This window comes from Centroberyx affinis, unplaced genomic scaffold (assembly GCF_046629955.1).
Source record: "Centroberyx affinis isolate AG114_WGS23_722 - 3 ecotype Tasmania unplaced genomic scaffold, CSIRO-AGI_Caff_v1 ptg000189l_1, whole genome shotgun sequence".
Classification (NCBI taxonomy): domain Eukaryota; kingdom Metazoa; phylum Chordata; class Actinopteri; order Beryciformes; family Berycidae; genus Centroberyx; species Centroberyx affinis.
Genome location: NW_027278884.1, coordinates 66,061 through 92,604, shown reverse-complemented (window position 1 = coordinate 92,604; position 26,544 = coordinate 66,061). Strand labels below are relative to the sequence as shown.

Here is a 26,544-nt window from a genome sequence, read left to right as displayed (position 1 = left end):
GCGTTGAGCAATGAACCTTTCTTTGGCCAGACATTCAAAAAGCAGCCCCGGCCTACTGAGCACCAAACCATCTAGGCTGTTACAAGTGAATAATTAATTAAACTGTTTTCTATGCGTACCAGTTACAAACAGCTAGTTCTATTAGGCCTATTATTCATCTGAAGTGAATATTTACTTGCTGGATTTGGCTGCACCTTGAAAAATATAAACTAAGAGCTACAAATAGAGAACCAATTCCGAATGGAAAGCTAAAGTGTCCCATATCCCTTTTCAGTAGTTTATATTTAACAACCCAGGATTCTCATGTTTTATTTGTCTAACTGCACTTTAATTATTATAATTAGCACAACCCCTTCTCCACTCCCTGCCACAGCCCCAACTGCAAGCTGGTGTGGGTACAACAAAACCATAGGTTAGATTTTGGCAGATGAGCATTCACAATGGTCCAGAATAATTTGGATGACAAACAATCTCTTAAATCTGGGTCGCCCAGGACAGGGTTTGAAAATCACTCATTTGAACTGTTTGTAGAGGTTTAGGCCTGAGGATGAAGGAACTGATGGGGAAATAAACCTCAATTCTTCAGCACTGGCCTGCAATTGTCATAAGTGAGCCAAAAATAACTTATCTTTTCAATCAGTGACTCAGTGAATCAGTGAATTTACACTTATGATTAGAGGCTTGAGGTGGAGGGGGAGCCTATATACTGTGATCAGGTACATCAAGTTCAAATAGACTGAGACGTATCCACTAAGAAAGAGGGGGGTTATAGGCCTATACTAGAGTTTGAGCCCATACCTGCCCTGCTGAGAGACTCTTAATGTGAGTTATACTATAGCTTGCATAATGAAATTACAGGAGAGCTGAGCACCAGTCGTCAAGTCAAGCTCATCAGTGCTTCAAGTGATTTTCAACCATATGCTATTTGCTCTAGTCAAATCAAAATGGCAAAAATCAGCTTGGTATTCTACAAAACTATACTCATTGAATTCATTAGATTTGATGAAATAGTCGGTCTAACACCAGCACCAATGATAACAACATAATACAATAATAATCATTTGGGAATCAAGAAAAGAAAAAGTTTAACTGCAGCCGACCAAATGATGAAGTGGTCTCATTATACCTCTTGTTCAAATTCCAGCCCATTGTTTGGACACTAGTGGCAAATGTCTGACTCGACCTTTGAGATGAGAACATACCATCAGGTGGCGCAAAGGGATGTGACGAATTTTTAATATTAAAGTCATTAATTTATTTACATAGCGAAACGGACCAGCCTCATGATGGGAAAGGGAATGCATTACACATTGATGAATAACAGTAGCGTTCATCAAATCCACTAAAGCTTAACACAGTAGAAAGAAAAAAAATCTGCCGATGACAGAATCTGTAGACCAGCCTAAGCAGAATTTTAACTGATTAATAAGGCAGACGGACAGTGATCCCGGTGAGTGTATAGCCTTTTCACTGTTTCGTCTTCTGAAGAGCGATTCTCGACTCCCCGACTTACTGTATATACATCCTTAAGATGGAGTTTGGGGAAAGGAAGAGGAGAAGGAAGTCACAGAGCTTTAAACTGGTCACGGATGAAGGTAGGCTTCTGAATGCAAGACCTTGCAAGATGCGCGTCTGTGTCTGGGTATTTGTCTGGCGCTGTGTGCCAGCAGTGACGACTCTGTAAACAAAAGAGATGGCCACGACAATACCTAGGTAGCCTATGCATCGTTTTTCCTAATAACTCGGACGATATAAGTCTGAAATGAAAAACATTACTAGACATCAGTCTCAACAAACCTTATTCAAATTTGATTTTAAGACTGAATTAAGTAAGCGAATGGTCCAGATTATGAAAACATTTTGCGCATTCTGAATGCATAAAATCAGCTTAAATTGTTCACTTTTTGCTGAAGCTAAGCAACGGTATAGGCCACCTATCCAGACTACACTACTTCATACCACCTACAGGTGGTGGAATCTGCATGGGATGGGAGGGGGCTGTGCATTGGTTGACATCACAGTCCTCAGCCTGCATGATCCTCATCATAAGAAAGCAATCGACAACAACATTTCTTGTGGAGGTCTTCTTGCAACCCTCAGTCATACCGTTTTTATTGTGAAATTGAGTTTGTATTTCATTGTAGCTATATTGTGACTATTTAATTGCAAGATCTCACTGTTTTTACTGCAGACTTTGACCCTACATACATGGTGAACTCTGGTTGTAAAGATGCCAATGGAGAGCCTAAGGATGCTGCTGTGCCTGAAGGTATGTACCTTTTAAATAAGGATTTATCACCATGATGTACAGCACAAGTAAAATGGCAGATCTCACTAATTGTATAAACACCCTATTCTGGATTTAGATTGGTTAGGGGACGAGGGCATGGAGATCAAGAGGCAAATCACCGGTATGATGAGGCTCCTGAGTGACAAGGCCGGCAGGGTGTATCAGCGTGTGGGAGCGGAGCGGGACGGCTTAAAAAAGGAGCCCCAGGATGAACACCTGGGCTGGGCACACCAGCCTGCCGCCTTGTCTCTCGCCTCGGAGGACCAGCAGAGCAACAGCTGGAACTCTACAGGGGATCCGGGGCCGTCGCCGTCATCCATATCCACCCCCGTCCCCAACGGTCCCGGCTGCAGCCAGTACAGCACCCGCTCCAAGGCCCTCAGGATCCTCAACAACACCAAGGACTTCATCAGAGTGAATGAAGCTAATGGTAGGCTACCAAGGCATGCTTGAAAAGGGGAGAACCAATAGACTCAGCTTCAGTTTCTTTAAGAAAAAAACCCCAGAAGTTTCAAATGATTATGAAAACATAGAGATAGTGTCCAGGGTAGAGCACCAGACAAGCGTATTGTTGTAGAAGCGCATACAGAGTCAGACAGAGGCAGTTACAGTATGTGTGGTAGTCGGTACAAAGGCAGACACTGGGTCATGTTGACAAGTTCTGTTGTACAAGAGAGACCAGCCCCCGCCAGGCAGACTGGCTGACCTAGTGCTAGTCTAACACACACACACACACACACACACACACAAACATACAATGGTGTTTCAGAATCGGATAAAAACACATTGTGATCCTGTGTGTGCCAGATGTTTGAGCAGATGATCGCTAACCATCGCACCACTGTCCCACAGACATCATCCCCCCTGCTGCACCAGAACCCCCCTGCTGCATGTGTAACTGTAAGGGAACCTTGCAGGCTATTTTGCAGGAGCTGCGAGCCATGAGGAGGCTCATGCAGACTCAAAAAGGTCAGTACACAAACACTCGCACACTGAGACAGCGAGAGAGAGGGAAAAAGACAGAGAGATGTTTATGTTACTCTCTTTTACAGTCTCTCTAGAGAAGCAGGAGCATGCAGCCCCTCCATGCCCACCTCGCCTCGGTCCTGCTCCCGCCCCGCGCCGCAGGCCCCGCAAGAGGAGGCCCATCTATAAGGTGACGCCGCTGACTGCGTCTAGTAGAAGAGCTGCTGGTTCCCCTCTGGCTCCGTCAGCTGCACCCACAGAATCTGGAAAGAGGGAGGAACACAAGAAAGAGAAAGACTCATACGCACCCAACAGCACCCAACCCAACGCTTCTGAGGTTTCTGCTCTGCCAGCTCAGAACAATCCAGTAACTGACGCACACAATCCTCTCTTCAACCAACTGAGGGGCCAGCAGTCCTTAGAGGTATTGGCAGTCTGTGTGTGTTCTCTGTGTTTCTATTTTCTCTGTGTGATTTAAATAATACCTAATTTGTGGTTCTGATTTATGAACACTCCATTCTGATCATTCTCCCACAAATTTGATTTATTAATTTGAACTTAATCATACTGGTGAGTCCATTCTCACCAGTTGTTTGAATGTGTGTACACTTAGTTAAAGCTGTTCTCTGTATGTTATAGACAGTAAATTGAAATCTGATGCTGCGGTCTATTGGACTTTTTAAAATGATTTTAATCAAATCTGACTTTACAGAAATTAAATGTGGAAATAGACAGGACTTATGTTGAATTCCTCCAAAGAAATAATGCTGCCTTAATTTTCTTTCTTTCTTTCTTACAGTGTTTTGTCTATGAAGATACAGTACAAAAAGGAATTTCTATTTCCATTGCTATTAGAAAAAAAGCAAAGAGACAGTGCAGCATCTCTCTTCAAAGTATATGTAAATATAGTAGTTTTGTAGTACTTTATTATCAGCATGTATGACTCCATTTAAGCAATTAGACATGTACTACCATCATGTGTAAGAGGCCATTGCCAAATACAGATGTCCTTTGGTTCTGCCTGCGTTCCACCCTCAAATCAAAGCTGTGAGAAAGTTACAGAAATCAAACAGTTTATACAATCAGCCTCTTGCTTGAATTTGCAATGACTTCTCTAATGACATTATGAGTTAGGGCCAATCTGTTTACACTCAACCTCTTTAATTTCTAACCCCTCCTTCTGTATAACAGCTTCTGTTTTCTGTCAATGTCGCTCAATCCTTTTTCCAGTTTTTTTTTTTTATGTGAATTTGTTAGAGGTTAATTTAACACTTTCGCATTCACAATCCTTAACAATTCACAAATGTACCGTATGTGATTCCCTTTAAGGCTGAGGTGCGTCTGGCAGAGGATTATGATGTGTTTATCTCCAAGGCCCAGCTGGACTCCATCCTGGTCAACTATACACGATCTGGCAGCCTGCTGTTCCGCAAACTGGTGGGCATCTACAATCTACAACTCTACAATTTCATTGGCCCTTATTATGTGGCTAACTTTACAGTTACATAACACTGGTTATCTACATTTTTGTATTAAAAATATAGTAATTTGACTGTTTGAGAGGCAGGACTATGTTTCTGCACTGACATGTAAACTTGGGTGACAAGCTTGGTGAACATCCTCTGTTTAGGTGTGTGCCTTCTTTGATGATGCTACCTTGGCTAACTCCTTGCCAAATGGTAAGAGGAAGAGAGGGCTCAATGATAACCGCAAGGGCCTGGACCAGAACATTGTGGGTGCCATTAAAGGTAAGGGAGAGAGAGAGATACAATAGATTTCATCAGTCTTGTTAGTCTGTACTAGGATACAACAAACATATGAGATCCAGATGACCAACATAGATGATACTCAGGCCAATGTTTGTATTTTTGAGGATGCATTAATACAGTGTTGTGTGTCCAGTGTTTACAGAGAAGTACTGCACTGCACATAGAATAGAGAAGCTTCCTGGTCCTCGAGACTGGGTTCAGATCCTTCAAGATCAGATCAAACTTGCCAGGAGGAGGCTGAAAAGAGGTACTGTATAGGTACTGGACTGGACTTGTATGTAGATGTGTGAATTACAAAACGCACAGGTCAAGGAACAGGCTCTCTGTGTAACGTGTCTTAGGTAAACCCTGTTTTTCTTTTGGCTCATCAGACGCTGCAGATGCAGAAGATGTCTTGAATGGACCTTGCACAAGTATGAACTGCACATGTACACACACACGGGGAGGGTACACACACACACACACACACAATCCTGCCCTTTCATTCAATAATCTACACCCATCTTTCTGTGCTCATCCCAGTGTCTGCTCCCTTGTCACAACCCTTTCTCCACATGTCAATACTTCATTGTACAACATCTCCCCCTTCACCCTCCTTTGCGCCTACTATCCCTTTACCTCTCACCATTTCATCACCCCTCCAGCCCACACACACACACACACACACACACACACACAAACTGGCTCGTGCATTGGCTCATATGTCTTAGTCACGCTATCCCTCTGACATTTGACATTCTCACGCAGCTTCCCAAAATGTCAGCTAATTATCTTCACACCAGGCGCCATCTCCCCTCTTTCACCTCTCTATTTCACCCCGACTGTCACACTAGCATTTGTCTTTCTTGCATCTCAGTCATGTTTATTTTTTATTGAGAGGGAGGCTATGCGACCCTAACAACACCCACAACACGTGCACTTGAACGCATGGGCAAGTACACACACAATTCCACAGATGTTTTTTGACATTAATGATATGTTAAAATTGTATGTTTCATGCATTTTCTTCCCTCCTCTCCAGGCTGTGATTATAACAAGCCTGCAAGTGTGGCTGAGGCAGTGGAGAACGTGACTGGCTGAAGGGCTGCCACCATGGCCTTGCAACACATTTGTTGCTTTTGCTGTCTTCTTTATGCCTTTAACTTGATGCATTGTGCCACTTTAGGTATTTTCCTTTGCAGCTGTTACTGCTCTGTATTGTGGTTGTAAAGAAAAAAAATATGACTGGACCAAATGATCAAATAGGTGGTTAAATGATGTTTTCTCTCTCTCTCTCTCTTGCCCTCTCTTTGTCTTACACACACAAATTCACTCACACACACACACACACACACTCTCTCTCTCTCTCTCTCTCTCTCTCGCTTCCTTTTATGGCTTTATTTATTTTTTGACACAGATGTTAAATTTCCAAATCTAATCTTCACTTCATAAGAAAGATTAACAACAGATTACAACAGATGTGTCAGATGTGATCTGTGCTAATGAAAGTGGAACCACACAATGGCATAGAAATTGTCATTTTCTAAGAAATTGCCATTTTCCGTGACTTACTGTTTACATTACAGCATTAAAGGCATCATCCCTTAGTTCTCTTATGTCATGGCTAGCAGGGTTACAAGTCTGAAACAAACCAGACTCAGTACTGTAAGAGTATAGCATTCATATGTTCTGCACACTTTAGGTTTTAAGGGAAAATGTCCAGTGTGGATTGTGCCTTTGAGTGACCAGTTCTTCAGTGGGTGTAATATATGTAGTGCAGCATCCACCTCACTTCCTCAAATTATATTCAAATGAGAAATATATTTGATATATTTTTGGCCAACTTTGCGAATTTTAAGTATCCAAGATCTGGCTGAAAATATATATAGTAGAATAAGCAGTATTCTAGGTCTGTTTCTTTTCAGTATTAGAATGTCTATGCATCTCAGTGCTATTGTTGTAAATACTGTGATAGAATTATAGAATTTTTTTTTTTTTCCATTTCTGCTCACTGTGCAACTTATATGAATACAGTTGACTGTTTCCATCATTAAATATGGATTCTTGACGCTTGTTGTGTTTCTCCCTAAATTATTTCTGTTGTTGTGCTACACTTTACTACTACTACTAAAATTATTATTGTTATTAATATTGTTCTAGAATTAATATTTGGCGCTCCTAGAAGTTACTTATTTTGCTGAACTTACTTCATGTGACCTGGCATTGTAGCCTATATTAAAAAAATATATATAGTTTTTAATGGGACAAAAACGCTATTTGGAAATGTTCTTTGCAATAGACTATTAAGATTATCAGCTAGGGATCACAAGTTTAGAAATCAAACAAAACAGTTTATAAACCCAAACCTTTAGCAGCACACTTTCACTCAGTGTCAATTGCTGTGTAGGGCTAATTGGAGGGAAAACACCAAATTAAAGGTACACTCCATTGTAGAGTTTTTATTGCCAGACTTCACAGCTCATTAAAGGGGATGTCAAAGCCGCCACAGTGCTGGGAAAGGACCCTTTGAGATCTCATGCGTTTTCCTCTTTGCATTATGAATCAGATTTTGTTTTTTCAAGGCAAAGCGCTATCAAATTTGCACATTCCTTTTGATTAATTAAATACTGTACGATAGGTTTAATATTTGTCGACTAATTTGTCAGACAAAAGACGAAGATGTCTTATTTTTCGTCAGGCTTTCTTCAAGGACTCCCGATTCCTCCCCAATGCATTCTGGTACTGTCCCCGCTCTTCTGTCGGGATCCACCGCTAACGTGAAACTGGTAAGGATAAACTGGTCAGAGCAATTAAAGGGGAAATGTTGCAAGAATATAACTCCGCTTTGGTCCTAAAACCGCATATAGGGCCATTGTAAACACTCTTAATGTAACATATCATCATAAACTTTGCACAAATCGCACGTTTGGCGTTGTTTTATTGATACTAACTCTGATGTTGCACACATCGCATGGCGTGGGACAGCAAAGGGTTAATTTTTTCCGCCGCCGACATTTTTGTTTAGCGCTCTCTGACAACTTTCTAACTTACAAATGTGCAAGCAGCGGGCGCTATGTTTTGAAACCGTGTGTTAGAGTTAGCACGTACCATGCACACTGTGTGTTTTTTAAATTCATTACAGCTTGCAAACCCGGGCACTATCGGCTCTTTGTTGCACACGGCTGCTTATGCTCATCACCTCATGCATGGATCAGCGCTTGCTAGCAAGAACTAGCACGGAAACCAAAACTGCATTTTCAGCACAGCACAAACTAAATATGTGTCGCTATCAGTGTCTGTGTTTCCGAGTTTAGTGCCTAATGGGTCATAGTTCAGTGTACATTAGTGTAAATGGCTAACTGTACTTCTGGTCTGCACAAATATTATTGTTAGCCAGAGCCCAAGGGTTGAATGAACTTGGCAGCGTTTTGTCTCTTGAACGCCCCTACAATCCACTAACCAAAGGCCCAGAGAAACATCAGTTAAACAGCCAGACAGGCGATTCACAGCCTAGGAGACAATGGACATTAATGCTTTCATAATATTGGCATCCCTGTCAGGTGCCAAGCATGCCACAGTTTCAAGTGGACATGCAATCACATGTTTATCCCGTTTACTGCTATTGTAAAAAAATCGGAAATCTGTCTGCACTCATGAAGGTTCATTTTGCCAGTGGTGTGTGTGTGTGTGTGTGTTTGTTTGAGTGTGTTGTCACTGCTGAGCATCCTTGGATGCTGTGCAGGTCAATATAAAAAGGCTTCATCACAAGTAACCTCACCAATGTAACCAGTTTCTTCAAACTTTTTTATTTTCATTAAAATGATGTTGTACCTACAACAGCATTTGATCAAGTGTGTGTCTAAAATTCAAAATGTCATTGCATTGGTTGCTGTTGGGGTTTTTGTTTGTTTTTAAATGAGACATGGACAACACCATATGAGCCACTTGACAGTAGGGCTGGGCGATAATTCAATATTATCGTTTATCGTTTCAGTGGAATCATATCGTGATGATATGAAGATATTTTAATATTGTGACACATTTCTGCTGTCTAAATTGATGATGACAAGCAAATTTTACTTAAAAACTCTGATAAAATGAGGTATGGTAGGAATATTATTTGAATATTTCTGTTTTGTTTGACATCACACCTAATATTACCATTCAGTTCAATGAGACGAAAATTAATTTGATTATTTAACGTGATTTTGCATACATGAACCATATCATGATATATATTGATATTGAGAAAAATCCTTATGATTATCATGATATTGATTTCAACCATATCACCCAGCCCTACTTGACATACTGTATGAATAACTCATATTCTCACACCATTGCACCAGTAAGATGCATATGTTATATTTATACATTTAAGAGTTTGTGAAGCTTTTCCTTTAGCTCCTCACATATCAAACAGTGTTTCTCATCATCCCTTTCTTCCTGTGTGTCTTGGTCGTTGTTGCGGTTCTAGTGGTGAAGGCCCAAAGTTTCTCCAGCCATGTCGGTGAGAGAGTCCTTTAACCCAGAAAGCTATGAGCTGGACAAGAATTTCAGGCTCACACGCTTTGCTGAGCTCAAGGGCACAGGCTGCAAGGTTGGCTTCCCTCATGAACTTTTGCCTTTGATGGATAAAAACAAAATATTATGAGATATGAATATGGTTGTATGAAAATAATTGAGGTTATTGTCTTGACCACAGGTGCCCCAAGAGGTGTTGCAGAAGCTGCTAGAAACCCTACAGGAGAACCACTATCAAGAAGATGAACAGTTCCTTGGGGCGGTTATGCCCCGATTAGGTATGTCCAGTTTCACACCACACACACACACACACACACACACATACACAAATTCTTTGACGTACAAAAGCATCACTTAGAAAGCTCTTGTTTTTTTGCAGGCATAGGAATGGACACCTGTGTGATCCCTCTCAGACATGGAGGCCTTTCACTGGTCCAGACAACAGACTACATCTACCCCATTGTTGATGACCCCTACATGATGGTATGGATCTCCTCTTTCCCGGCATTACTGTGTTTGCCCCAATATGGTCCTCTTAATTGCATGTACGTCTGACAGACAGAAGGATGTCATTGCAACAGTCCTCTGTTGGTCCTCTGCATCATTGCATCTGACATACTTTACGCACCAAATCCTTTGTTGGCTTAATTTTCAGTATTTTGTTCTTGCAGGGTCGAATCGCTTGTGCCAATGTTCTAAGTGACCTGTATGCCATGGGAGTGACAGAATGTGACAACATGCTGATGCTTCTGGGAGTCAGCAACAAAATGTCAGAGAAGGTAAGAAGTTTGTCGATAGATGCATTCAGAACACTTTTTTTGCATCCACAGTAAAGCAAGTGGCTGTGAAGAACAGAAAAGTGTGTGTGTGTGTGTGTGTGTGTATGTGACAGACCAAAACAAATAAAACACATAATGATAACTGTTCATCCACGTCTTTGAAAGTCAAAGATATCACTTAAATAAGACAATAAAGTACATTAATTAACAGTTATGAAATAGGATGGTGTTGAGAACATATTGAGTGTTCTTTCATGCTCCCCGTTTCGTCTTCTTGTTCTCCTCTAACTTTCCCGGCTCTGTTTACAGGAGAGAGACAAAGTCATGCCACTGATCATCCAGGGGTTCAAGGATGCATCGGAGGAGGCGGGCACATCTGTAACAGGAGGACAGACGGTGCTCAACCCCTGGGTTGTGATGGGGGGAGTTGCTACCACAGTCTGCCAGCCCAATGAGTTCATCATGTAGGAATCAGTTCCTCTAATTTTATTTCCTTCTAATTATTTGCTTACTTACTGTATCTTATTGTCTTATTGTCCTAGTCACAACTGGTTCAGTAAAACTTTTCATATTGTTGTTATGCTGATAATCATGGTGGCATGGTGTTTGATGTGTCTCAGGCCAGACAATGCAGTGCCAGGAGACGTGTTGGTGTTGACCAAGCCGCTGGGGACGCAGGTGGCTGTCGCAGTGCACCAGTGGCTAGATATTGTAAGTCTCCCTGCTCACTTATACATAATGTGTTCTTAAAGGAACACTTCGCCGTTTTTTCCCTCCATACATTGGCATCATGTCTGTCTACTCGCCCTGTGTCTCGGAGACGGGCTGTGGGAAGTCCCAAAATTCACCTACCAGTGACGACATTGGCGGGGATTTCCAAACTCGTAGAAACTACAACCGCTCTCTTCCCACAGCCCGTCTCCGGGACACAGAGCGAGTAGACAGACATGGTGCCGTCTCATAGCATGTATTAGTAAGGACCAATATATGGAGAAAGGTTAGAAAATGGCGAAGTGTTCCTTTAAAATCATACACTTCATGCCTGTAGAAGGCAGTTCTTTTTTATAGAGACCCTATGGGAAATGCTGATGAAGGCTTAGTACTGAAACGCTTTCTTTTCTTTGTGTGCTGCTGTGCATTATCATAAACGTTTGTAATTTATTCGGTAGTACAGACTTTCCTCTTTTTTTTTTTTGAACCTGTATGCACAAGAGTCTGCACCCCGAGGGCATCAAGAAGAGTTTTGAGTTGAGTCAGCAAGTTCTTTATTCTGTTATAAAGAGACCCTCTAATGCCACTGTATGTTTTTTTCTTCTCTCAGCCTGAGAAGTGGAATAAGATCAAGCTGGTGGTGACCCAGGAGGATGTAGAGCTGGCGTACCACGAGGCCATGATGAACATGGCTCGGCTCAACAGGACAGGTATAAACGGGCACATGCTCAGTCCCACATAGACCGTGGAAACACCTGCCCTCCTAAGGTTCTCTCTCTTCCCTTTCCTAGCGGCCGGTCTCATGCACACCTTCAACGCCCACGCGGCCACCGACATCACAGGGTTTGGAATCCTTGGTCACGCTCAGACGTTGGCACGGCAACAGCGGAGCGAGGTGTCATTTGTCATCCACAACCTCCCGGTCCTCGCCAAGATGGCTGCAGTGTCCAAGGCCTGTGGGAACATGTTTGGACTCATGCACGGCACCTGCCCTGAAACATCAGGTGTGTGTGTGTGTGTGTGTGTGTGTCTGTCACAATGTCCTGTTTTCTTGTAACTTCCTTCCCTAACCCATGTCCTTCTTGTCGCTGACTCATCTCTCCTCTCGTTCCATCTGAAGGAGGCCTGCTTATCTGTCTGCCTCGGGAGCAAGCCGCCCGCTTCTGTGCCGAGATCAAATCCCCCAAATATGGCGAGGGTCACCAGGCGTGGATCATTGGCATTGTAGAGAAAGGAAACCGCACTGCTCGCATCATCGACAAACCACGGATCATAGAGGTGGCACCGCAAGCCGCCACCCAGAATGTCAACCCAACCCCCGGAGCAACTTCTTAATCCTCCTTCACTGCGTCATAGACCGGGAACCCCAAGAGCTCTGCTGAGTGTTTTTAGACACATAAACTACAAAACCATCCTAGAGTGTTTAAATATATACACATATAGTATGTATACAGAAAAGACTGGGTTGGTGTGTATCCACATGAAAAGCTGCCCCACACAGTGGCCCAAAGGGCACGTCATCACCCAATGGACTCAATCTATACACATGATAACAATTGAGAAGAAATAGAGCATAATTAAAAATCCATTTGCCTTTTGTGTCTGTTGTATTCTATTATGTTAACAGAAAAATGTGCTTGATTGGCAGGCAGCTTCTGGTAAGAGTATGATGAAGACAATAATCTGATACTGTTGATTCATTTTGAATCTTAAGAAGTCTGGTGTCTGTTGCCTCTTTGGCTCTTTTTAAGAATTGCTCTCATCAAGCAAGTGGATTATGTGATGGTGTTTTTGTTTGTCCATTCACTTTGTACAGTTATAAAGCCTAGTTTTAGTTCATTGCTGTAACCGATGCCTTGAAAGAATTTGAGAAGTGTGACCAGAAAGGGTTGTTTTTTTATTACTTTGACTTTTTGTATTGTCCCCGCCTAAACTAATAAATATTCAATCAAATAGAAGATTGTTTCTTCCTGCCCACCGTTTGGGAGCTGCACTGATCTGAATGAATCAAATCAAGCGCGATGTAGGTCTGTTATGCACTGGTATATCTAAAGGGTTTGAAATCATAGATGACAGGAAATCTTAACACCCTTCAGGAGATAAACATTTTCCTATCCTCAATCATCTGTAGTGATTTTTAAGGTAATGTGATGTATGGAGTTCACATCATAGAATAATGGAATTCTGCAGCTGTAAATAAGATATCATGGGTTCCCTTCAGGTTCCACTGCATTTAGATCTGCTGTCTCAGCTACCAGACGATGTACAGAGAGCGATCTGACTTTACTGTTATGAAGCTTCCAACTGTTCAGAGTCCACACGATTTTTGTTTATCCTAATGGTTGGGATGAATCTGTTGTTCAGGCACCACATGCAAGGCCTTTGTAAATGTTCACATGGATCTCAGAAACAAGATGTAGCCCCCCCTATCTCCTCAACTAAAATAAAACAAATTTCTCTTACAGTGGAGTGTTTTTCTGTGTGTTTGCTGTATTTTCAAACCTAATAGTTCCTACTGTTGTTCATTGGCAGGTGTGTATGACCAGTAATACACATAGCATCATGTTTATAGCAAGTTACTGAATGAATCAGTTTCTAATGATTAATATGTCTACTGTTTATTGATTGCTCTAAAGCTAGCAGTAGTGAGTTGTGTGTAATGGGTGTAGAATGTTGTTTCTGGGCTTCTAAATCAAAAATTACAAACACATTTTAAAGTGAACAGCAAATTCATAAATACCGACATGTAACAAAGGATTCAGATTACCAAACATATACAGTACTGAATGCTTAAGACAGATATATTTACAAGTTTACATATGCACATATTGACAAAGCCCTCAAAAAAAACAGAAACACCTGTTTCAACTGTTGCAAGAAAAAATACCCCATCTTTCAACATTACATCCATCTTTCAGCATATCAAAGCAGCTCTGAAAAGTAGAGTATAAATAGTACTGAGAAGTAACAAGAATGTTTTTTGTCTGACAGAGTAGACAGACAACCCAGCTCTTATGGTTCATGTGACCCAGCAGAAAAGCATGTAGATCAAAAGTGAAATCTGTCACTGGCGAGGAATTTTAGATGTCAACATTTGCAGAACATCGTTTTGTCTTTACGAATGAAGCATGGCCAAGAAAGGTGCGCAGGTTGCATGTGAGACAGATTCCGCCCTCCGTCCTGCAGTTTCCCTTATATCTCCTTTTTCCCATTTTCCAGCGGTGTCTGCTTTGCCTGCTCCTCTGTCTTCTTGTTGTTTTCAAGTTTAAAAAGTGCTTGAATATCCAACATAGCCTTCCGAATGTTCTGACCAAAACGGAATGAGTCCTGCAGGCAAGACAGAGAAAGGAAAAAGAGAGACAAAAAGAGAGACACAGAGACAGAGTTGAGTGTTTAAAGATGGCATGAAAGCTATATAGCTCTATAATATGCAAGCCTCTCTTTTGGTGCTCTTACTGTCTCCGGGCTGGAGAACTTGCTGGAGATGTGGAATGTGATGAGGTTTTCTCCAATAATGATATAAGACACACCATAACCATCATCAGCCACCTGGGGGCAGAGGAGAGGTGCCGTTATTTCATTGTACAAAACAAAACAGTCCCAGGTAAGGGCAAGGGAAGTGGGAAGTTGTGACTGTACAGATTTTGTGAACTCACTGGGCCAAATCCCCCGCCGGCGCCCACATATTTAGGGAACTTGTTGATGTCGACTAAGTTGAGCTGCTGCTGAGGAGTCTGACTGGTGGACAGCTTCCACGGCTCTGAGAGAACCTAGAAACAAAGAAAGAGATTGTAGTGTTGCATGGCAAAAGGGCAGATTGGAAAGGAGAAAGGCCGTGAGAAAATGGAAAAGACAAGAAAGGATACATGGCCACTGCTTTGTTTCAGGTTTAAATCCATACTGTACATCCACCCACGCAGCCACAATCATGGCACTAACCTGCTTAAGGAATGGCGAGTCGAGACCCAGGTATTTGGACACGATGTAGAGGCAGAAGAGGTGGCGGTCGATGCCAGAACCAGTCATCGCCAGTCGGTACATATTCTGGTGCTTGTCTGCTGCCTTTCGGAATAGGGCAAGTTTCTGGTCGTTCTGATCACAAAAGCAACAGAGAAACAGTCACAGCAAAAGCTTCTTCCTGCTCCCAACAAAACATCTTTGTATCCAAACCTTCGCATATCATATTAATATATCAAATACACTCTCTCTGCTTTAATGTGGGTGGCAGGCTAACTTTTTGTGCCACAACATCAGGGGGTTCAGAGTCCACGGGGCTGACGGAGAGAGAGACAAGCTGTTTCTAGGTCTTGGTCACCACGTCCCAGTAGGAACAGGGTGACCTCTCATACCTGCAGGCGGATTGTACACCGTGTCGCTGATAGAAGCTGTTAACCTGGCAGTACGCACGTTTGACGTCAACTATGTTCAAAGTCTGTTTACTCTGGATGAAATCTGAGTTGTTTACTCGTAGAGAGGGATTTAAAGAATGCATGTACGCTTGGTGGAGGGGCTCTCTGTGTTCCTCTCCTCTATCGCTCAATGGCTGACTTGATTTATTTTGTGTGTGTGGGTATGACGTGTGTGTGTTGCTCACTGTTGCACCCGTGTCCTCCATGGCTCTGACAAAGGCAACAGCCTCAGAGGTACAGGAGCGCACCGTCTCCGTCCGACCCTCTCTGAACATACGAGTCATCGATGACTCATACGTCAGACAGAACACTCTCTGATCCTATAATGCAGACGGATTAAGTCTCATTTAGTGATTGTGGAACAACTGTGGAACAACATTCAAAACACAACAGTGAGAAATAACTTCAGTAATGCCTGTTAATTCAATGTGAGTGTGATTCCAGTGAAAGGACAGTGGATGATGGCAGCCCTACCCTGAACTGTGCCAGCTGCAGGGCCATCTGAATGAAAGCATCGGGGCTGGTCTTGCTCTTCTTCATCAGGCCTTTCCCAAACTCAGAAAACAGACAGCCGTGGAAGTCAACGTCATCGGCTATCTGCTTGGCAAATTGGTACGAACTCTCAGTGACTTCTTGGCACTAAGAGAGGAGAAAAGACAGACATTTCTTGATTCATTTGGCGCCTTTAATACAGCCAACTGAATTAAACCATACAACTAAAATCAAATAGTTAAATGGTAATAAATGATGTTCGGCTTTACCTCCTTTGGAATCTGCCACTGTAGTCGGGTGGGGTGTGGCAGGCCCTTGTTGACATCACCCTTACAGTGTCCCTCCTCTGTATAGCCAAGATGGAAGCAGTCTGTTGCAAGGACATACTGCATAAACACAGACAGAAGAATGGCAGCTGAAAAATACTTCTAAAAAACCTTGGAATTGTTGCTTCCACATACAGTATATAAGTACATATTTTTTATACCTCCCACATATGGCCTATAATTGGTGCATCGGCCCAAGAATGTTCAGTGTTCACACCCATTTTACCATTTGGGTAAGAGATCAAGGTGAAAGACTTGTCAAACCACCTGAGAGAAAAGAAGAGAGGTTAATTAGGGAAACACTAAAAGCTTTGTCGGCACTACACCCAACAGCTGAGTCCTTCACTTGACTTCTCTGCCTACCTGTCGTAACATTTCCCGTGCAGCAGGGACTTGGCGTAACTGTCAAGTGAACCGGTCTGGGCGGGGTCGTAACCCTGCACCTCGTCATCTAGCGTCAGGAAGAAGGCAGCCGACTCGATGGCTTCCAGAGACACTTTGTTTATTCCCTGGCTGAAATACTTCATACGAGCCCGAGCCCACGGAACTCTGGAGGGGGATTTCACAGTGAGACACTTTTCTACTTTCTCATCTGCGTGTGTGTGTTTATGTTTGTGTGTGTGTGTTTGCACATATACCTGTTTCCTGCGGTCAGGGCAGCCAGTTTGAGTTCTCCAGGTTGGGGTTCTGCTGTATCAGTGAGGATCCTCTGAAATTGGGTCTCAAGTTCACTGGGTAAGAGGTGGCGCCCTCCAGTGTACAGCCACACCTGGAAGAACCGGCCCTTATGGTAGACAACCAGGTGTTTACGGTCAGTCAGGTGCTGCACAATGTCTGTAATGCAAGAAAGAAGAACGGGCGTGTGGACAAAGGAGGAAATGCATGGCGGTAGAGAGGCGACAACAAGGAAAAAAGGTAGAATATTGGTAAAAGTATAATCAATTAAGAAGCAGCACACACTCACACCAGCACACACACATAATCCTACTTGAACCCAAACAGACAGTGCAGTTGTTAAACTGTACAAGCCTGTGCATTTGTTTTTACTAGTGCTTACCTGTTTCAACACCAGGGATGCGGGTGGTGTTAAACATCCTCTCCATTTGAGTGGAACACATGGGAACGATCCCTAAAGCCCTCAACTGAGGGGGAGAATAAAGTGAGATCATCCATGAGGTAAAACTAGAGGGCAGGAAAGTGAGAAGATGATTTAGGGAAACAGACAGGCTTGTACATATTAGAGGATTGAGAGATGATGGAAGGGGAAGGGAAGAGTTACCGGTGCATGTTCTCCTCGTTCTAGTTTGCGTCTGTACTGCAGCATGGCATGGACCACATTCCCTGCCCGCGCAGCCTGCCGGTGTGTCGGGGTCACGTACAAGAGGTCCTGCACACAAATACACACACACCACATGGACAAACCCAGCAGACACATACAATCATAACACAAAGAACAGAACACAAATAAAATCAAAGAAACCAAGATATTTTCCAATTATTATTTTGGTTGCAGGCATTTAAGAATTTTTAGAGCGTGGCAAGTCTTCAAGGACCAAATAAGTAATCTTTCATCTTTGCCTTTATCTTTTTTATTCCTACTGACTTGACTTGTTTTTTTACTCAGCACTCCTAATGGAAGATATCTATTATTTGCACAAAAAAAACACCATTAGTGTACTACAATGGTATAACAAGAGCAGTGGCGGTCTGTCTTACCATAACATAGAAGTTACTGTTGACCATGATAGGACTCCTGCCTCTGAGGTAGATGTACTCCTCCCACCAGTCACTTACCTAGGACAGGTAACAACAGGTAACATATTATCTGACATTCTGATTCAACTGGATTTTAGTTCCAATTTTGAACCAATCACCCCTTTAAAGACTACTTACATAATTTGTTGCCCACCAGGATTTGAGGATGAGGTATCTCTGGAGTTGGAGAGCCTTGGAATCTTTAAAGTCATTGGCCAAAATCTCCATTTGATTGTACTGTTCATCGTCAAGTAGAGGACGCACGGACTCAAGGTACTGTGGGAAGACGCAGTGTGTGTTGTCAGGACAAGGGACTGGTGTTATGAGGCACAAAGTTATGTACTTTATGAAGAAAGCACTACATCTGGCAGACACCAAGCAGACACTGAAGTATCTCTAGCTGTAGCCCATATGGCAGATTTTGCCATATGGGCAAGTTTGTGGCAAGTATGTGGCAGTTTGTAAAATTGTTGCCAATAATGGCCAGATTATGTCTTGACATGTTTGCAGGATTTCAAGGCAAGAAACTAACTTGTCAAAGTACACAAGATGAGAGCCCTTTGAGCAAATTGTTTCCTTGTAATCCATTTCAAGAGAACACTGGGCTTACTGCACCAGTGTTTTGTTAAGTTATGGTCTGATCCCATTGCATTCATTGTCAGCCATTGCCCCACCCTCACATAAACCAGCCTCACCCTACGAATGGTATCATCCACACTAGGCACAGGCAGCCTGGGTAAGGAGGCCTGGAAGCTGTAGAGGAGCGGTCTGCGCCCAGAGAACATCTTCACCAGGCTCTGCAAACAAAACAAAAAACAACAAAAACTTGTTTAACTTGTTTTGGGAATCAACTGTAGCCTCTATGCTGAGTGAGGGACACATTGGGCCTCATGCAGGGAGCGATATATACGAACACATTTTCTCTTATTTTTGTTCGTATCCACGATTTGTTCTTATTTTGTTAGTACCCATTGATTTCTGGGATTCACCAATGTTTTCTTATTTTTGCTCTTCTCTTAGGTAAGAGAAAATTTTACGAGTGGTCGAAAGCACTCTTACCAAGATAAGAAAAAAACATCGTGCGTGCGTTCAGCTTCTGAATGGCTTACATACTGCTCTTAGATGCTTTGGCCATCCAGGCCTTACGCAGAGAACGCATTTTTAGAGATCGCACAGATCTATCTGATGAGACGGATGAATGGCTGCTGAGCCGTTTCAGATTGCCAAGAGCACCTCTCCAATTCTTGGCCATGTGCCACAGTATTTGCCCACGGCACAACACCTGCCCTTATATGGTGTTAAGGGGTGTTACCTATGCTAATAACAAACAATCGGCCACGCGCCTCCAATTTATGATCAAGTGGGATTCATCATTCAGCACACCTGGGTAAGATCAGATTTGGATGGTTAAGAACGTTTGGTGCATCTGGAGTTGACTTCTCTTATTTTTTCTCTTGACAGAAAATTAAGAGAAAATATAAGAGAAATTTAAGAGAATGTTGCTGCATGAGGCCCATTGTATAGGCAGCCAGCGAGTTGGCATGTGTATGATTAGAAAGATACAGACTGACAGAATGAGAGACAGACAGAAGGACAGACGCACCAGCCACACTTTGGTAGACGGGGTCATCTTTCCATGGGATTCAAAAATCCATCCGTGATAGGACAGCAGGCCTTTGAGCATGTATCTCAGGAGGTAGATGAGGAACAGCCACAGACCCGTGGCGAACAGGATGGCACTCAGCACTGTCCGGGTCTGCACTGACATACAGTCTCTGCTCAGAGAAGGCACAACACTGGCCTTGTTACATGTCATTCATAGAGTAAAGGCTGGATGTAAATTTAAAAATAAATAAATAAATAAGGAATACTTATGTTTTAACACATTCTGTAAGTAGATGGCCTACTTACTGCCTATCATATGAATATGTGTACTACATATTCTAGACTAGGGAACCTACAGAAACTGAACCATGAAAATGACATATAGATATGACACAAAGATACTGGCTGTAAGGGCTTTCTGACCTCTGTGGCAGGTTTTCCTTGATGCTGTCTATCATTCCTAGAGAGGGGTCTATCCGGATATACAAGGTGCTCATTATGGCAATCACCACTATCAGCCAGCTAGATGGACTGGCAGGGTAGACTCCAGCTAAAACACCATTCTGAGGAGGAAAAACACAAATTGGGGTTCGGGTTAGCTTCGATAAAAGCCTGAATCTTCATCATTCATGTTCTATTCAGAGACTGTGAAAAAAAAACAACCAAACAGAACAAAAAACATTTACAGCTGTTGAAAATATCTAAGTATATTTCTTAGCAAGGTGATGCTACTGTACATTAAGATGTTTATAATCTCAAGTGACCTTCTGCTTATTGAGTGACTTCACATTGTTAAACCCTGATAAAAAAGAGTTAGACCTTAAGTGTTGGCTGTTGTACCTTGAATTGTATGGCTCGCTTTTTCCATGCTGTCACTCCTGACAGGTAGATGTTTTTGATGACCTCTTGACTCAATTTAAGGTCCAAAGCCTCTGGGCGCACGGTGAACTCGAAGCCCACCGCCTGATGCGCCTCCGCCATCTCTGTATAGTCCTAACATGGAAAACATAGGGAAGGTTTTTGAGTCATCAGCGTTCTGAGTAGAAATAACTATGAGGTAAAAAACAAACATCAGTGGTAGATGTGGGCCCTGATATGGATTTTCCTTATCAGAACTAATAACTGGTGTACAAACACATTTTCATTAGGCAGATACAACTGTTTACATGCCGCATACATTCAAACGTGAACTAGTAGGTTATTATAATAGTGTTTATCCTCAACTAATAGTAATCATTCAGAATCTGGACTTAATAATGAGTGAATCTATATTCAGCTTCATCCAGTGTAACTCAGACGTCATTATGTCATTTCACCTCGCTTTGTCATTAACTCTGAATGCTCTTTGCCCTAGTTTCTCTATGTCCTTGTCCCATATCTTCGAACTACTACTCTATTTAAAGTATTAGCATTAGTACTAGTATTTATTTACCATCTTATTCCTTAAGAATACCCATGAATAAAACTGCTGAGAAGGTGCTTTTAAAATTTCCAATCAAAATGTAGTTCATTTTAGCATGGTGAGCCATGTTCAATTTTGACCATTAAACCAACAGTCCTTTCAGGTATTTCATTCACTATTATAATGTCACTGACTAGGCAGGTTCTTTATAAATTCACCTGCAACAGAACCTGATGTTCGTTATGGCATTTTCAGAAAGAGTGAACAAGAAAACATAGTAGACTTTCACACTGATCTGTCTGATCTGGAGAGTTGTATTGTTTGCCTCTAATGTTTATCCATAATGTGATAGAGAAGGCTCACTGATATGGGATTTAAAGATGTAGGCAAGAAACAAAACATAATTTTATTGTACAGTGGGAATTGTTCAATTGTTGAGTCTCATGGACAAGGTCTTTGTAAAATTCCCAAAAAAGAATATTTTGAGTTCATAAATCACTCCTGGTTATGGCCTGGGAGACAAGTCTAGGATTTCTTTTTCCATGTCACATGACTGGACAGTCACCAAGTGGGACAAAGTTCACCGGCCAGATATAGCGGTGTATTGGTTACGCATGTGCTCTGGCCTCAGATGGGCATGAAAATATAAACACACAGTACAGTCCACACACAAAAGTGAGACTCACTTGTATTACAAAATACAAAATACAGAATTGAGTATTGAGCAGTACTGAGTGAGAGCAGAGTCAGTATGCATTACTGTACATTTCAAAAAATCTAAAGGCCTAAATAATGATTTATCAGCCCTTTACTTTGGCCTGTAACTGGCCAATGACATGGGTTTTAACCAGACATTTTTGTAATAATTGGCCTAACCCTAACCAACACACAACACATTGAAACAAAATGCCAATAATCTATCATTTTCATTGTACATTTATGTAGTTATGCAGCAAAAGATGGAGTTGTAAAGAGACATTACAACCATCAACCAGCAAAACGTCTACATATAGTAAAAAATACATGCAGAACTGTATATGAGTTACGAATAAATAATGGTGCCACACTTTACCTTTGTCTAACCAGGTTCAGTATAATCCACTCAGGCAGAGGAAGGCTGTGACTGGTTTCTGTCACTGAGGCTGTGGAATTCCTCTGGGCTCGGGCTTGTGTGCTCTGTGTGACTCCAGTGCCCTTGAAGTGGTTTTCCTCAGGTCAGAGCTGTCGCCTCATATGCTTTCCAACCCTCCCTCTCTCCCCTGACTCTCTCTCTCTCTCCCCCTCCTCCACCTCTCTCTCTCATGGCATGTTTCTGTTTGTAACAAGACACCACACACAGACAGACTGTAACCTCATGTGCCTCTCTGGCCGTGCAATTCAACCCACTTCACTCTTCCATTCAGGTGAACTTTATTTTTCACCAACTGAGAGTACAAGCCATATTCCATAATAAAAAAGGTATAACTGAGTCATAGGCATGGCAGCATGCCACTCTGCCTGTGGATAAAGCTATCAGCAGATTCAAGTGTTATGCCTTTACCATAATTAGAATGTAATGAAATGTGAGCCAATGTGGTATAGTAAGAGTAGATGGGGGGGGGGGGGATTGTAAATAACTAATTGTGCAACATTTCATGAAACTGCTGATAGATTCTAGTTTAGGTCGTACCTTCACAACTTCCAGATCCAATAATCCAATATACAAGTCCATTGCTCCAGTCTTTACAAGCAGTACAAATGTACACAAAATGTAAAGTCAGTCAATTCATTTGACAGTGAAATATCTTGCATCTGAGAAATCAAAACATAAACAAAGCTAGTGGCTAGTGGGGCAACTGTGGGTCAACAGAGGACACCATACTCCAAACTTGGATTGGCCCTTACCTTTCAGAAAACTAGATTTAGATCATGTTAACCCGCCTATGGGTTAGAAAAAGACTATGTACTATTACATTCAGATTGATATATTCTTGTTCCAAAGCAGCCACAAAATGCCAATCAATCACAAAATATGCATAGCAAAGAAACTAACCAGTATATTAAAAGTGAACATGAAAGACGGCCTCATAGCGGGTGGAGATGGGAAGAGGAGGAAGGACACTCAGGGAGAGAGTTCGGAGATCCAGCCTTGCAACACTGTTGTGCTCTATACTTGGCATGAGGACCTGGTCACCTAAAACTGTCCCCTGCCCTGCAAGAGCCACCTTCTGCACCCCGTGCACCTGGAGGAAGAGAAAAGGATAACATAGGTTTTAGCTTTAGTTAAAAAAAAAAAAGGCATGAATATAGAAGGAATTTTTATGCTTCAGATACACATAACTCAACTATTTGTAAATTTAAGAGATTCTTGATGGATTTGTCTTCATCTCAATCTCATCCTGTTCTTACCTCTCCCCATTTCTTCGTCTGCACGCAGAATGACGTCACCACATTCTCTGAGTTGTTCCCTCCAATCACAAACAGCCTATCAGTGGCACCCAGGAAGTAAAGGGTGGGGAGGTCTGCATCAGCTCTGGTCAGGGTTGGAAGCAGTTCACACCATGAGTCTAGAGGAGAGAGAGAATACAGTGGTAGGATTGGCAATCCATGAATTTAGGCATATTCTGCTGTTGAACTGGATGTAAATGTATCCGGATGAGCATGTTAGGTAAAGGCCTAAACTGTAAATTTAAAATGTGTGGACTGAGTCTAGAGAGACGACAGCACAAGCAATTAAACAGCAAGTAAGAGCATTCTGGGCTGGAAATGAAGCCATGTTCCTGTGTTCAAACATAGCTTCTGTGCCATTCCGCCTCACCTTGTCTCGTGTTGTACTGCAGCACCAGTTTCTCCCCAGTCCTCTGGATGTTCCCCAGCACATAGACACAGTGCCCAAGGCTAGTGGCTAGCGGCACATCATGGGACAAGGACATGGTGAACTGGAAGTCAGTGAGCGGCAGTGAGGAGACAAACCTAAGGCATAGATTATATTCAGTCACTGATACACATACAATTAAATGTACGCTAACTGCACTACAGAACTTCTTAATGTCATCCCAAAAACCGACTACCAGTATTGCATAGACAGACAGGAGACAAACCTCCATGCGTCCTCCCATGGATCATAGCGTTCTACAGCTGTATAGATGGCTGTGCTGCAGTCAGGAGTCACCAGGGAGTCCAAGTACCAGCCTCCCACAGCATAAATACAGCCGTCACAAGCCACTGCACTGAAGTGCCTCCGGTGCTGTGGGCATAACAGATTGTGACAGCTTTCATTAGTGCTGTATAATATTTTACCTGACTGGGCAAGGCAAGAGAATGTTCAAGTTGGGTCAGACAGACAGCCACTATCAGACAGACAGACAGCCTATCAGCTACAATCAGATAAAGTAATTTATCTCTGGTTTAAACCTGTTTTGGTGTATGATCGCAAAATGTGTGTTATCCACAAGCTCGGAGAGCATTTAACTTATCCATCTTACCTTGATCAGAGGAGTTGTTGCAACCCATGTGCGAGTAAAAGGATTATACCTAAAGGAAGCCATTTTGAACTCCCAGCCTCTCTTCATGCGCTGTCTGTAACCTCCTATGATGTACAGGTAGTTATACAGGACCACTGTGGTGAAACACCACTTATCAGCCCTGAAAGGAAGCTCTGCAACTGGGCGCCAATCTCCACTGTCTTCTGACAGTTCCAGGGTGAAGAGATGCCGTGCAAGTTCTGTTTCTGGGTCACTCCAAGACGTCAGGTTCTCTTTCCTGAGGCTGCAGAGACGCCGGTCGCCCCGTGTCCTCAGGTGGACAAGTTCCTCCTTCTCCTCACTGTTCAGACATCTGAGGCATGAACCAGTCTCATGACAACAGTATGTGTAAACATCAAACAAGCAGCAAACAGCAAACTCAGCCCATGCAGCTAGCAAATCCTGATTGTAGTCCAAATTGCATCATCTTGAGCTACACAGCCATGTTATCAAAACATTAAGCATTGTCTGTGGAGCATCAACCCAAACACACCTGGTGAGGTGAGGCAGCTCCAGCAGATTTCTACTCAGGTAGGTGAACACCGTCGCCTTCAGCTCAGCACAGCAGATGTCCTGGGCCAGACTCAGGTAGGACAGACAGTTGTCTGGGCTGAGTTCATCTGCCAGGGCGGACAAGCACTTTGAGAGGAAGGCCTCAGCCAGGAGGTAGCTGCTGACCTCCATAGTCAGAGAGAGAGGGAGGGTGTGGGGGTGAACCAAGGAAAGTGTGAGATTCCACCCCATTAGACAGTAAGATGCTGTAAATAGCCAGGGAGGTTTGAATATCTGCCTGCCTACCTGGATGTGTGTGCCCAGCTCCTGCTGCGGGACCTTAAATTGATGATGGAAGGAGAACTCAAGGAGGTTGTGGAAGATGGAGGAGGACACATGGTCGAGGTGGATGAGGCTCTCTGAGGTCTCTCTCATTCTGGACTGGGACAAGGCTCGGAAGTACTCGCTGCACTCTGAAAGCCTCCCAAGGTCCACCTTAAAAATGCATTATTAAACCACTGTGAAGAATTTCCAACGGAAATTATGGCCTCCGATTAGTTTCTGATGAAGGTATGTAATGGCTGGACCGCAGTTTTCTTTTTACGTACATGGAATGCATGTGTGCTGGTCTGGACTGTAACCTTGGTTGCGCTTCCATCTCCAAGGTGATATGTGCGGAGCGCCTCGTTGGTTTCCCACTCCTCTGACTCTGCTTGGCATGATCCTCCTCCTCTGATACCTGGTGATGCCACCCAAGTATTGGCTGCTGGAAAAGCTCCCCGAAGTCTCATTAGACAGTATTTCACCCATAAGCTTATCCACTGGAACAGCAGAATTATACACTGTCTGAGAGGATTCATCTCACTGACTTGTAAATGCTCTTTTTATCCGTCACCTAACAAGTCTCATTCAGAATCACTTATATTTTGGATCATTTACAGTTGGAATCAGATGCGATCATGTTTAGCTCATGATGCCAGTTTAAATGAATGTATGCAATCTGAGCCAGAGGTTATATTAGTGACTGCACGACTTCTGTTCCAAGTGAAGTGTACATTCAGTATTACACAGTAAAGCGTCCATATAAGGCAAGACGACCCCCTAAACGACCACTGCGATAGAAACGCAGAGCACTGAGCAGTCACTCCAGTCCACGCGCCACCCGCTCGTCTCCCTTTCCCTGCCAGCTCTCACAGTCACGTGCCGTCTGACAGGTCAAATAAACAGCCAAGAAAGCAGCTGTGTCCAACGCTTTCAAGACCGCATGTCAGTAGAATATGTCTACAACACAAGCCAAATAAAACAGTGCAAATGCACCGTAACCCCCAATCTCCAGCTGAAGAATTCCAGTTTGTTCTGAAGCAGATCCAGTCAGTTGTGAAGCCTTTCTCCTGTCAAGCTAACTGACAGCATGGTTCACATCATGTCTGAGCAGCACAGTTGTGCTGGACTGGTCTATTCCTGGTTCCTGGAGGTGGGACGACACGTGGCCTTCTTTGCTCTTCTCTGGACGTCATCATAGTGCACTCAAGTTACTTTCCA

At 42.9% G+C, this 26,544-nt stretch overlaps 4 protein-coding genes across 5 annotated transcripts; 2 read left to right on the top strand and 2 right to left on the bottom strand.

Annotated features, from left to right (window-relative positions):
• Positions 1-1,531: 1,531 nt before the first annotated feature.
• Positions 1,532-6,105, top strand: bend7 (BEN domain containing 7). Its single transcript, XM_071537550.1, has 10 exons — positions 1,532-1,595; positions 2,192-2,269; positions 2,367-2,720; positions 3,143-3,259; positions 3,343-3,680; positions 4,586-4,693; positions 4,887-5,004; positions 5,159-5,272; positions 5,397-5,453; positions 6,047-6,105. Exons 1-10 carry the CDS (start codon positions 1,532-1,534, stop codon positions 6,103-6,105), a joined length of 1,407 nt encoding a protein of 468 aa, XP_071393651.1.
• A 1,659-nt stretch (positions 6,106-7,764) lies between these two features.
• sephs1 (selenophosphate synthetase 1) lies at positions 7,765-13,446 on the top strand. Of its 2 annotated transcripts, none has more exons than XM_071537632.1 (10): positions 7,765-7,790; positions 9,482-9,604; positions 9,710-9,806; positions 9,908-10,011; positions 10,200-10,307; positions 10,617-10,771; positions 10,928-11,018; positions 11,629-11,728; positions 11,810-12,022; positions 12,139-13,446. In XM_071537632.1, exons 2-10 carry the CDS (start codon positions 9,509-9,511, stop codon positions 12,351-12,353), a joined length of 1,179 nt encoding a protein of 392 aa, XP_071393733.1. In that variant the 5' UTR covers positions 7,765-7,790; positions 9,482-9,508; the 3' UTR covers positions 12,354-13,446. The 2 variants fall into 2 exon arrangements, with proteins under 2 accessions (XP_071393733.1, XP_071393741.1); XM_071537640.1 differs by lacking the exon at positions 7,765-7,790 and adding an exon at positions 8,731-8,786.
• A 425-nt stretch (positions 13,447-13,871) lies between these two features.
• On the bottom strand, positions 13,872-22,202 carry cpt1b (carnitine palmitoyltransferase 1B (muscle)). Its single transcript, XM_071537717.1, has 19 exons — positions 22,080-22,202; positions 20,446-20,598; positions 20,029-20,168; positions 19,604-19,775; positions 18,696-18,797; positions 18,139-18,276; positions 17,962-18,039; positions 17,525-17,632; positions 17,303-17,387; positions 16,884-17,079; positions 16,609-16,794; positions 16,407-16,512; positions 16,189-16,305; positions 15,902-16,066; positions 15,613-15,747; positions 14,958-15,110; positions 14,675-14,788; positions 14,475-14,567; positions 13,872-14,345 (listed from the first exon to the last, which is right to left on the bottom strand). Exons 2-19 carry the CDS (start codon positions 20,584-20,586, stop codon positions 14,211-14,213), a joined length of 2,364 nt encoding a protein of 787 aa, XP_071393818.1. The 5' UTR covers positions 20,587-20,598; positions 22,080-22,202; the 3' UTR covers positions 13,872-14,210.
• Positions 22,203-22,297: 95 nt separating this feature from the next.
• LOC139659309 (kelch-like protein 42) lies at positions 22,298-25,793 on the bottom strand. The gene is made up of 9 exons (XM_071537536.1): positions 25,611-25,793; positions 25,309-25,497; positions 25,004-25,188; positions 24,472-24,823; positions 24,088-24,233; positions 23,805-23,959; positions 23,396-23,553; positions 23,040-23,229; positions 22,298-22,319 (listed from the first exon to the last, which is right to left on the bottom strand). The coding sequence occupies exons 1-8, from the start codon at positions 25,791-25,793 to the stop codon at positions 23,047-23,049; spliced, it is 1,551 nt and encodes a 516-aa protein (XP_071393637.1). The 3' UTR covers positions 22,298-22,319; positions 23,040-23,046.
• Positions 25,794-26,544: the final 751 nt, after the last annotated feature.

What these genes read in the sequence shown, in the direction of transcription:
- bend7 (XM_071537550.1), top strand. Translation starts at nt 1,532, where the DNA reads ATGGAGTTTGGGGAAAGGAAGAGGAGAAGGAAGTCACAGAGCTTTAAA. An exon ending in TAAACTGGTCACGGATGAAG is followed by an intron (nt 1,596 to 2,191) that starts GTAGGCTTCTGA and finishes TTTTTACTGCAG; the next exon opens with ACTTTGACCCTACATACATG. An exon ending in GCTCATGCAGACTCAAAAAG is followed by an intron (nt 3,260 to 3,342) that starts GTCAGTACACAA and finishes TCTCTTTTACAG; the next exon opens with TCTCTCTAGAGAAGCAGGAG.
- sephs1 (XM_071537632.1), top strand. Translation starts at nt 9,509, where the DNA reads ATGTCGGTGAGAGAGTCCTTTAACCCAGAAAGCTATGAGCTGGACAAG. An exon ending in GGCGGTTATGCCCCGATTAG is followed by an intron (nt 9,807 to 9,907) that starts GTATGTCCAGTT and finishes GTTTTTTTGCAG; the next exon opens with GCATAGGAATGGACACCTGT. An exon ending in TTGATGACCCCTACATGATG is followed by an intron (nt 10,012 to 10,199) that starts GTATGGATCTCC and finishes TTGTTCTTGCAG; the next exon opens with GGTCGAATCGCTTGTGCCAA.
- cpt1b (XM_071537717.1), bottom strand. Translation starts at nt 20,586, where the DNA reads ATGGCGGAGGCGCATCAGGCGGTGGGCTTCGAGTTCACCGTGCGCCCA. An exon ending in AAGGAAAACCTGCCACAGAG is followed by an intron (nt 19,776 to 20,028) that starts GTCAGAAAGCCC and finishes TTCTCTGAGCAG; the next exon opens with AGACTGTATGTCAGTGCAGA. An exon ending in TGCAGCTGGCACAGTTCAGG is followed by an intron (nt 15,748 to 15,901) that starts GTAGGGCTGCCA and finishes TCTGCATTATAG; the next exon opens with GATCAGAGAGTGTTCTGTCT.
- LOC139659309 (XM_071537536.1), bottom strand. Translation starts at nt 25,793, where the DNA reads ATGAGACTTCGGGGAGCTTTTCCAGCAGCCAATACTTGGGTGGCATCA. An exon ending in CCAGCACACATGCATTCCAT is followed by an intron (nt 25,498 to 25,610) that starts GTACGTAAAAAG and finishes TGCATTTTTAAG; the next exon opens with GTGGACCTTGGGAGGCTTTC. An exon ending in CCATGGGAGGACGCATGGAG is followed by an intron (nt 23,960 to 24,087) that starts GTTTGTCTCCTG and finishes TCTATGCCTTAG; the next exon opens with GTTTGTCTCCTCACTGCCGC.